Source organism: Entelurus aequoreus, linkage group LG12, assembly GCF_033978785.1.
Source record: "Entelurus aequoreus isolate RoL-2023_Sb linkage group LG12, RoL_Eaeq_v1.1, whole genome shotgun sequence".
NCBI classification, from domain to species: Eukaryota; Metazoa; Chordata; class Actinopteri; order Syngnathiformes; family Syngnathidae; genus Entelurus; species Entelurus aequoreus.
The window spans coordinates 72117779-72129397 of record NC_084742.1 but is presented as its reverse complement, the minus strand read 5'-3'; the positions used below and the strand labels follow the sequence as shown (position 1 = coordinate 72129397).

The window sequence follows — 11619 nt, the reverse complement described above, 5'->3', positions numbered from 1 at the left end:
TGTATATATGTATATATATACATATATGCGTGGCGAAGTTGGTAGAGTGGCCGTGCCAGCAATCGGAGTGTTGCTGGTTACTGGGGTTCAATCCCCACCTTCTACCATCCTAGTCACGTCTGTTGTGTCCTTGGGCAAGACACTTCACCCTTGCTCCTGATGGCTGCTGGTTAGCGCCTTGCATGGCAGCTCCCGCCATCAGTGTGTGAATGTGTGTGTGAATGTGTGTGTGTGTGAATGTGTGTGTGAATGTGTGAATGTGTGTGTGAATGTGTGTGTGAATGTGTGTGTGAATGTGTGTGTGAATGTGTGTGTGAATGTGTAAATAGTGTCAAAGCGCTTTGAGTACCTTGAAGGTAGAAAAGCGCTATACAAGTATAACCCATTTATCATTTATTTATTATGTACACATATGTACACATGCACAAACATTGCATTTATAATACAAATAAAAATTCAGCTTTTTATATATATATGTATACATGATAATAAACGTGAGTGCGTGCGTGCATGCGCATGTGTGTGTTTTTGTGTGCGTGTGCGCGTGAGCGTGTGTACGTGTGTGTGTTGTTGTGTCAGCATTATGCAAATACAGCATAATGCACACACTCGCACGCATACAAGTATATACGTGATGACGTCACCAAAGAAGCTAAACCGCGATTGGCCACTAGATGGAGACAAAAACCCTTGGATTATTTTTGTATGAAATTTCCGACTTGAATTTTATGAATAAATGTGTACTAATTGTTTGAATGTTTATTAATTACGCCATATAACGCCTTAGATGTACAGAAAGTGATGTTTACCATGAACAATAATAATTAATTAGCCTAAAGTTTACGACGGCAGACGTTAACGCACCACGTGCACCGATTGGTCACCCGAGCTGTCAGTGAAGCGTGGACACGCCCCTCCCTCGCCCTCGGGGCCCTGAAGGTGACGACGGCGACGTCAGAGGTCGCGTGCCTGCCTGCCTGCGCGTGCACAGGTGCGTGTGAGTCGGCGCGTTCACAAGATTTTGCTCATTTGGTGCCGGTCGTGACGTCACACGCCCTCCCATTCCCTCCTCCTCCTCCTCGTCAGCCAGCGCGGAGGCGCGCGCGAAAGGGGGCGTGGGGGGCGGGGGGCGGCCACGCGAGGGTCTGCTGCGGCAGTGACGGAAGTAGCGAGCATGCTGGAGGGCGAGGAGGAGGAAGACGCCCGGAACCTTTGAAAAAAACACCGCTCACGTCATCCGAGGCGAGATGTCCAACTCCAACAAGAACAAGAAGGACAAAGAGATCCTCGCCGACTACGAGAGCCAGGTCAAAGGTAAGGCGGCGCGCGCACACGCTCACGCACGCACACCTGAATGCTGCAGGAGGCTGGAGAGGTGTGTGTGGGTGTGGGTGTGTGTGTGTGTGTGTGTGTGTGTGTGTGTGTGTGTGTGTGTCAGCGTCATGTGGCGCTCCACGGCTACCATTCATGTGACCTGTCACTCAAATAAAATCAACATTTTTCCACATTTGACACTTTTAAATCCCCCCCAGGCTGCGACGCGGCTCCACCCACGCCACCATCATCATCATCTTCATCCTCATCCTCACCACTCACGGCTATGTTTGCGTCTTCATCTTCACGCGCCGCCACATCCACCCGTGCACACGAGCACACACTGGGTGGGGATGCCCTGCATTGAAATGACCCCCGCCTCCACCCGCCTCCACCCGCCTCCACCGCCCCCATCCAACGTAAAGCTCTTGTAACTATGTGCCTCTCAAGTCTGCCTCCCTCTTCTGGCTGCTGATTGGTGCGTAATGTACACGCGGCAGGGGCGAGGGGGGGGGGGGGGCAGAGGTGAGGGTCGCTCCTGAGAAGGTGGACGAGAGATGGAGCGGACATCTTTGACACCTTTAGGGGACAGCCGTCGCCGCCGCCGCCGTGCCGTCTTCATCCGTGGTGGCGGTGGCGGAGGGTGGGTGGGGCGGGGGGGGGGACGTTAACGCCACAGATGGTCAGTGTGGCGAGCCCGTGCCACCGCGTTGACGCACACGCCGTCATGCGTCTTTGTGTCTCATTCCGTATCCCGAGTCTTAACGATGCTGAAGCTGACGCCGTGTTTAGCCCTGATTCCGAAGTCTCCCTCATGACCTTTGCCCCCATGAGCACTGTTCAGACGCCATCACGCCAGCTGGCGTGGGGGACGGTCACATGGTGGGACTAATGGCAATCATACTGATAGCGGTTGGTGTTGATGATCCAGCAGTACCGCGTCCTCGTGTCCTTGGACCCGGTTGCCGTGGTAACAGATGAATCCCCCCCACCCCCCTACAACTTCCCCAGGTTAAAAAAAAGGCCGCCTCCCCGCCTCCTCGCCCAGCAGCTAAACGAGATCTGGAGAACTTTTAGCCCAGAGACATTTTTTTCATTTTCGGACCCTGACGGCGTCTTCTAGAGACGTGACGTTCGTGAACGAGTCGAGTCTTTTGAGCGGCTCTTCGAAAAACCGATTCGCAGTTGCGAGCCGTTTTTGAACGCAAGTTGCGAACACTGCCTTCATTTACTGACTTGACTGGAGAATGAAAATCACCCGATTCAAACCATTCCACCTTCAACATCCTGCACATTCAAACTATCACTTTTCCAGGTTCAAAAAAATTCCAGGAATTCCCAGAATTCCTGTTTTCCACCCTTTTTTCTGTCGACTACTCCTTCCACATTTTTCAACCCACTTCAACCATTCCACCGTCAAATCATTCCTCTTAATCAGGACAAAAAAAACAAGTTGTTGTTTGAACTGAAGAAATTCCAGATTTTACCAAAATTCCTGGAATTCCTTAATACCATTTCTCAATTAAAAATGTTACTGCTTCAACATTTCTTGACCGATTAAGAAAATTCCAACACCAACCATTTCGACTCATCACAACATTCAAAATATTTAGCCTTTTCAAAAAAATTCCAGCTTTTCACGAAATTCCCCTTTTTCTATGAAATTCCCATTGGGACATTTTTCAAAGTTCCCCAACTCCCACATTTTTTATCCGATTCAAACCGTTCCAACGTCAAAATATTTAGCCTGTTCAGGAATTGTGTGCTCTACTTCAACAATTAGTCATTTTGAAGTTCAACTTCAGCATTGGAGCATTCACACACAATTCCTCCAGGAATTGCCTCATCTAGTCTAGTTCAACTTCTTATCCTCCAAATTTTGGCACTCTACCTTCCACATTTTGGCCATTTTTCAAACTTCCACCATTTCCACATTTTTCAACCAATTCAAACCTTTCGATCTTCAACATATTCCACTCATCCTGCACATTCGATTCAAACTATCATTTTTTCAAGTTCCAAAAAGTTCCAGGAATTCCCAGAATTCCCGTTTTTTCAAACCCTTTTTTCACCCTTTTTTCTGTCGACTACTCCTTCCACATTTTTCAACCCACTTCAACCGTTCCACCGTCAAATCATTCCTCTTAATCAGGACAAAAAAACCAAGTTGTTGTTTGAACTGAAGAAATTCCAGATTTTCCCAAAATTCCTGGAATTCCTTAATACCATTTCTCAATTAAAAATGTTACTGCTTCAACATTTCTTGACCAATTAAGAAAATTCCAACACCAACCATTTCGACTCATCACAACATTCAAAGTATTTAGCCTTTTCAAAAAAATCCCGCTTTTCCCGAAATTCCCCTTTTTCTATGAAATTCCCATTGGGACATTTTTCAAAGTTCCCCAATTCCCACATTTTGTATCCGATTCAAGCCGTTCCAACGTCAAAATATTCAGCCTGTTCAGGAATTGTGTGCTCTACTTCAACAATTAGTCATTTTGAAGTTCAACTTCAGCATTGGAGCATTCACACACAATTCCTCCAGGAATTGCCTCATCTAGTCTAGTTCAACTTCTTCTCCTCCAAATTTTGGCGCTCTACCTTCCACATTTTGGCCATTTTTCAAACTTCCACCACTTCCACATTTTTCAACCAATTCAAACCTTTCGACCTTCAACATATTCCACTCATCATTCAAACTATCAGTTTTTCAAGTTAACATTTTTTCCAGGAATTCCCAGAATTCCCGTTTTTTCAAACCCTTTTTTCACCCTTTTTTCTGTCGACTACTCCTTCCACATTTTTCAACCCACTTCAACCGTTCCACCATCAAATCATTCCTCTTAATCAGGACCAAAAAAACAAGTTGTTGTTTGAACTGAAGAAATTCCAGATTTTCCCAAAATTCCTGGAATTCCTTAATACCATTTCTCAATTAAAAATGTTACTGCTTCAACATTTCTTGACCGATTAAGAAAATTCCAACACCAACCATTTCAACTCTTCACAACATTCAAAATATTTAGCCTTTTCAAAAAAATTCCAGCTTTTCACGAAATTCCCCTTTTTCTATGAAATTCCCTTTGGGACATTTTTCAAAGTTCCCCAACTCCCAAATTATTTATCCGATTCAAGCCGTTCCAACGTCAAAATATTCAGCCTGTTCAGGAATTGTGTGCTCTACTTCAACAATTAGTCATTTTGAAGTTCAACTTCAGCATTGGAGCATTCACACGCAATTCCTCCAGGAATTGCCTCATCTAGTCTAGTTCACCCTCTTCTCCTCCAAATATATTATCACACATTCTAAACATCAAAATAAGTACTTAAATATCTGCTTGACTCATGATTTTGAAGCAACTTATCCATCAAATTGTACAATGTAAAAATTATTTTTAACCCAAAACTGGTAGCTAAGTTGCCAGAATTTTACAGTAAAAACATGAAAAACAAAAAATGTGTAATATTGTTTTTCCATTTACAGTAATACACCGTAAAAACAACGACTTGAGTTTTTACAGTAAAACAGTGGTACTGTTTTCCCATTTACATTTATAGTATACATTGTAAAAAATATGGTACATTTTATGGTAAAATTTCGGCAGCTAAACTTCACTCTAAAATCTACATCTTTTTCTTACAGTGTACATAAAAATATATAACAATAAATAATTGTGTAATGAAGCAATTTAAAAATGTACATATTATTTACTGTTACAAGAGGCCCTCTGAGGGCAGCCATAACTGCGATGTGGCCCCCAATGAAAACAAGTTTGACTCCCCTGGGCTACGTTCCCACTGCAGGGTCGGATGTCCAATTCGGATTTTTTTGTCAAACCCGATCTTTGTACATGGCCGTTCACATAACAAACAAAAAACAAACGTGTTTTCTAATGTGAATGCAGCCTGACCTGTATGCGGACATGACGTCGCACGCAGTACGATACTGCCGCATTTCAAGGATGTTGTGCAATCAAAGTCAACTTTCTCTGAACCGAGTTATTGCGGGTAGAAGATTAAGAAGGAAGAAAAGGATTTTACGGGATATTTGGCGTCGACGTCTGCTTGAAGAGCGTGTCTGTGGGCGAACAGTCGGAGACAGGAGTAGTGGAATGTATTACTTTCACCTGTTTTTCTGCTCCATTGTCAACTATTTATTTTTCAACCGTCTGTTTTGGCGAATAATTATGACAATTATAGCTTTTTGATGACGTTCTGGTCGGATGAATGTGACACATTGGGCACACTTTGCATAAATATATCCGATTTATTTCCACACACGAAAGAGGCCAGGGTCAGATGTGACAAATTCCGAATTGCATTGTTCACACTGACGTGAAAAAATCCGATACGGGTCGCATATGGGCCAAAAAAAGTCTAAATTGAACTGCAGTGTTAACAATTCCTCAATTTATTTTTGCCGACAGAAGGTGGCCACAATAATTCATCAAGTTAAGCTCTTAACGCAGTGAGTTGAATGATGCGGACATGTTTGTAACTGGATACATTTTAGTATGGTTCCGCCTTGGAGACTTCCTATGTGTAAATAATATGCAAATATATTCATTTGATACTTGTTTGTATTGACAAATGTGCTGTTTTAGGCAGCAATATTGTTCAGTTAAGGCAGTGTTTCTCAATTACTTTTTGTCATGCCCCCCCTTGAGAACATCGGTCCCCCCCTCAATCGAAATACGATTGAGAACCAGATAATATTGTTCTTTCTCCCTACTAGGGTTGTACAGTATACCGGTACTAGTATAGTATCGCGGTACTAATGAATCAAAAATAGTATTATACTCTGTTTGAAAAGTACCGGTTCGACATATTGGTCAATCCCAAATTCTTTCAGATGACATATATGTTGAGTAAGAAGGACCATCAAGACAGAATAGGAATATTATCAAGTTTTACTAAAGCTTTAGGAGACCAGTCCTTACAAATGCGCTAATACCAGCATCCAGAAGTGCTCTGAAAATCAAACGGGAAGAGACAACTTATTGAATACGAAAACAGCCCCCACCCAGCCCAGAAAGGAATACAGCCTCATTGTTCTAATACTGAGAAGGTAAAAAGGGAGTATGATATACTCCCACATTACAACCCCTTCAAGGTAAAGCACAGAGTTTACTTGCGGACATAAGATACAAGCATAAAGAGTACACGTGGGAAAATATTAGCTGCTTTAAACATGACTATGAATAAAGAAAGAACTCTTAAAAATATATGCATTCTCCACACTAGCTAACAGCTATTGTCCACCCGCAATCGGCAGTGTTTTAGTTACTTCTAAATCACTAATCCTCGCCTCCATGGTGACAAATAAAGTATGTTTCTTACAAGTATCATCCCTGCAGGACGAGGAATATCTAAACATGCTTCACTACACACCGTAGGAGGATACGATAGCTCACCGCCGTCACAATGTAAACAAACGCCATGGGTGGATCTACACCTGACATCCACTGTAATGATACCAAGTACAATAGCTTATTTAATCGATGCTACTATGGTTACATCAATATTTTTTATCGTCCTAAAATCTTTTTTCTTTTCTTTTTTAAATTAATATTATGTTTATAAACTCAGAAACTACGTCCCTGGACACATGAGAACTTAAATTATGACCAATGTATGATCCTGTAACTACTTGGTATCGGATCGATACCTAAATTTGTGGTATCATCCAAAACTAATGTCAAGTATCAAAGAAGAGAAGAATAAGTGATTATTACATTTGAACAGAAGTGTAGATAGAACATGTTGAAACGGAAAATAACCAGATTTTAAAAGTAAATGAACAAGTAGATTAATAATCCTTTTTTACAGTTTTTCCTTTGTATTTAGACAAAATAATAGGTGTATAAATGACACAATATGTTACTGCATAGACTAATTAGGAGTCTTTGTTTGTTTACTTACTAATAAAAGACAAGTTGTCAAGTATGTTCACTATTTTATTTAAGGAGAACATTGCAACAATAAACATATGTTTCATGTACCCGAAGATTTTTTGTTCAAATAAAGCCAATAATGTCATTTTTGTGGTCCCCTTCATTTAGAAAGTATCGACATACCCTACAAAGGATTCTGTGAGTTGCGTGCACCAGCATCTACATGCCAGACTTGTGTATTCTTTTCTCACGCCCACCATGACACCTCATCATGCTCGCCCCGCTACATAAGAAGTTGTGCTCTATTGATTATAAAACCTTTGGGAGTTTCTGTGTAAATACAAAGACTAGAATGGAATATACCGTCCTTTACTAACTCAAGTACAGGATGAAAGTCTGTGTGCTACATGTCATAGTTCAGTGGTTCTCAATTATTTTCTGTCCCGCCCCCTTTAGGAGACAAAAGACTGTTCACACACCCCCTGGATTGAAATCCTAATGAGAACCTGACAATATTTATGTATTTATATTCCTATGTCAAGGTTGTGTGTGTCTTCGTGGTCTAATTTCCCGGTTGACCCTGTTGATACTGGAAGTCCTTTGCCTCCGAGTGTTAAGCTTAGGTCTGGCTAATTAGAAAAATAAAAAAGTTATTAAATATACTGCAAAAGAAGAGACTCATACAAACTGATTAACCCTAACCCTATTTATTTTTTATTTTTTTTATTTTTTATTTTTTTCTTCATAGAGAAATACAATCATGTGTGCTTACGGACTGTATCCCTGCAGACTGTATTGATATATATTGATATATAATGTATATATTGTGTTTGTTTATGTTGATTTAATTAAAAAATAAAATAAAATAAATACTTTTTTAATTTCTTGTGCGTCCCGCGGCCCGGTGGTTGGGGACCACTGTCTTAAATAAATGTAAGTGCAAATGAAAATACAGCTTTACCACTTTAGTCATAATTTTTGCCCTTCAGAAACGTTTCTGTGACTTTAGCGGCAGGCTACTTCTGTTTGTTTGAGATTGTTCTCACTGCCACAAGTGGTGGAAAAGGGTATTACAACTGAGTCATCATCATCGGCGGTCACTCGAACGAGTATGACGATCCTCCTGGTAGGGGTGTATCCCTTTATGGAGGATGCCTGTGCGTGACTTGGTTTAACGTGGGGAGACTGGTGCACAGACGGTCCTTGACAGAATCGGGTCAGGGTCCAGTGGCATGGAGTCCAAGACGACTGGGGACCCTTTTCTGCTGCAGCCTTCTTCCGCCATCGCAGCCGTTGTGGTAGTTCTTAAATCTACCGTCTTCCGCCTGCTCCGCCGTTGAGGTCTTCACCGTATCCCTGGCTAGGGGGCAGTCAGGTATTAGGCCTTTGCCAAGGGCCACCTGGGGTAACAGTAATAAAGGGGTTAACCTCCTAGTGCCCCAAGACCCAGGACAAACCACTGCGGCCGAGCTGAGAAACATATATTTTTCTGCGGCCTCAATGGTGCCCTATGGTTAAGAAGAAGACAGTTGACATGTGCGCTTGAGTTTGGCTCAGGGTCAACTGGAGAAAATGACACTGATTGGCCAGAGTGTGCTGCATAGTTGCAGGGATTGGTCGAAGTTGCGATTTTGTACATAATTAGCAAGAATTAGTTAAACGTGCCTGCTCCTCAGCCTTTCCGGTAAGGTCTATTTAGGTGTACTGGAGAGGAGGCTACGCCGGATAGTCGAACCTCGGATTCAGGAGGAACAGTGTGGTTTTCGTCCTGGTGGTGGAACTGTGGACCAGCTCTATACTCTGGGCAGGGTCCTTGAGGGTGCATGGGAGTTTGCCCAACCAGTCTACATGTGCTTTGTGGACTTGGAGAAGGCATTCGACCGTGTCCCTCGGGAAGTCCTGTGGAGAGTGCTCAGAGAGTATGGGGTATCGGACTGTCGTATTGTGGCGGTCCGCTCCCTGTATGATCAGTGTCAGAGCTTGGTCCGCATTGCCGGCAGTAAGTGGGACACGTTTCCAGTGAGGGTTGGACTCCGCCAAGGCTGCCCTTTGTCACCCATTCTGTTCTGAACTTTTATGGACAGAATTTCTAGGCGCAGTCAAGGCGTTGAGGGGATCCGGTTTGGTGGCTGCAGGATTAGGTCTCTGCTTTTTGCAGATGATGTGGTCCTGATGGCTTCATCTGGCCAGGATCTTCAGCTCTCACTGGATCGGTTCGCAGCCGAGTGTGAAGCGACTGGGATGAGAATCAGCACCTCCAAGTCCGAGTCCATGGTTCTCGCCCGGAAAAGGGTGGAGTGCCATCTCCGGGTTGGGGAGGAGACCCTGCCCCAAGTGGAGGAGTTCAAGTACCCGGAGTCTTGTTCACGAGTGAGGGAAGAGTGGATGGTGAGATCGACAGGCGGATCGGTGCGGCGTCTTCAGTAATGCGGACGCTGTATCGATCCGTTGTGGTGAAGAAGGAGCTGAGCCGGAAGGCAAAGCTCTCAATTTACCGCTCGATCTACGTTCCCATCCTCACCTATGGTCATGAGCTTTGGGTCATGACCGAAAGGACAAGATCACGGGTACAAGCGGCCCAAATGAGTTTCCTCCGCCGGGTGGCGGGTCTCTCCCTTAGAGATAGGGTGAGAAGCTCTGCCATCCGGGAGGAGCTCAAAGTAAAGCCACTGCTCCTCCACATGGAGAGGAGCCAGATGAGGTGGTTTGGGCATCTGATCAGGATGCCACCCAAATGCCTCCCTAGGGAGGTATTTAGGGCACGTCCGATCGGCAGGAGGCCACGGGGAAGATCCAGGACATGTTGGGAAGACTATGTCTCCCGGCTGACCTGGGAACGTATCGGGATCCCCCGGGAGGAGCTGGACGAAGTGGCTGGGGAGAGGGAAGTGTGGGCGTCCCTGCTTAGGCTGCTGCCCCCGCGACCCGACCTCGGATAAGCAGAAGAAGATGGATGGGTGACTGAAAAGGTGCGATGTCAACATTATGAATTCCTTCCATACCTTTGTAGCTGCTCGCACGTCGGTGGGGCGACTTCACGCTCATGAAATATTGCAAAAAAACAACACCATCAAAAATGAAAAGGCTGCAAAGTGCTCTCCATTTGCTAAGCTAACAGGCCGCTGAAGGACTTGAGCGTGACATCACGCGGCATCACTTTCTGTCGCCATGGTTACTTGGCGGCCAGCAGAGGCTTCACACCGACATAGTGGTGTGATTCAAGTCACGGCCGCCGGGACGTCGCAAACGCTTGGAGACGCCAATCGGCCAATCAGGGGCCAGTGTTCTCCCACTCGCTGTCGCGCTCGTCAGATGCTCATTAAAACGAAAGTGTGGCAGATTGTTGGCGCAACCGTGAAATGCAAATGCAAATGGGGTTGCAGCGCTTGTGTGTTTGTCTGTCCTGGTGAGGACGGTTGTGATGGAAGTCCTGCCGCGGACTGTCAAGATGTGCTGTAGAGGTCAGGTGTCCATGGGCGTCCTCGCTGTGCGCGCGTCCATGCGGCAGATCGCCTTCACCTTCACACACTGAGTGGTTGCCTAGACAACAGGTATCAGAGAGGCTCCCCCGGGAGTGTGTGTGTGTCTGTGTGTGTGTGTGAGGTGGGCTGATTGTGTATTCTGTCCTCGCTCACTTTCCCTCCCTGCTGCTGGAGACGGATGTAGCCTCGACCAGCCAAGCGTGCCGCCGGCATTATAGTGCCAACTGGAGGACTGCTGTGTGTGTGTGTGTGTGTGTGTGTGTGTGTGTGTGTGTGTGTGTGTGTGTGTGTGTGTGTGTGTGTGTGTGTGTGTGTGTGTGTGTGTGTGTGTGTGTGTGTGTGTGTGTGTGTGAGTGTGAGTGTGTGTGTGTGTGTGTGTGTGTATGTGTGTGTGTGTGTGTGTGTGTGTGAGTGTGTGTGTGTTCTTGTATTTATAACCTTCTTGAAACATCAACAAGGAAAAGTAGCTTCCATATGAGGACAGGTGAACAAGTTAAGACCGAAATCATGGTCCCAATATGGAAAACCATTGCATCTAATAGAGAATGTCTCATTTGCACCCCCTGGTGGTGAAATCTATCAAAATGAGGGTGGTCCCAAAAAGGAGGGATTTTTCATATTGACTGTGTGTCGCTTTTAAAAGTGCTCCCCCTCTGGTCCACATATGAAACAACAAGTGTGTGTAAAAATTTGAAGTGCTCCCCCTTTGGCCAAAATGTATTTAAAATATATATATATATATATATATATATATATATGTATATATATATATATATATATATATATATATATATATATATATATATATATATATATATATATATATATATATATATATATAGAGACATAATGTAATAACTTAAAGTAAATAATGAAGATTAAAAACCAATTACAAACAAAAAATTCCCCCCAACCAAATAACTAAA

At 44.1% G+C, this 11619-nt stretch overlaps 1 protein-coding gene across 1 annotated transcript in view; it reads left to right on the top strand.

The window, feature by feature from the left end:
- The first annotated feature begins 1130 nt into the window (after positions 1-1130).
- The window catches only part of srgap1b (SLIT-ROBO Rho GTPase activating protein 1b), a 31911-nt gene continuing 21422 nt past the window's right edge, over positions 1131-11619 (top strand). The window contains exon 1 of the mRNA XM_062066642.1: positions 1131-1314. Within this exon, the coding sequence (XP_061922626.1) occupies positions 1248-1314 (67 nt within the window). The 5' untranslated portion in view covers positions 1131-1247. The remainder of the gene's footprint in view (positions 1315-11619) is intronic.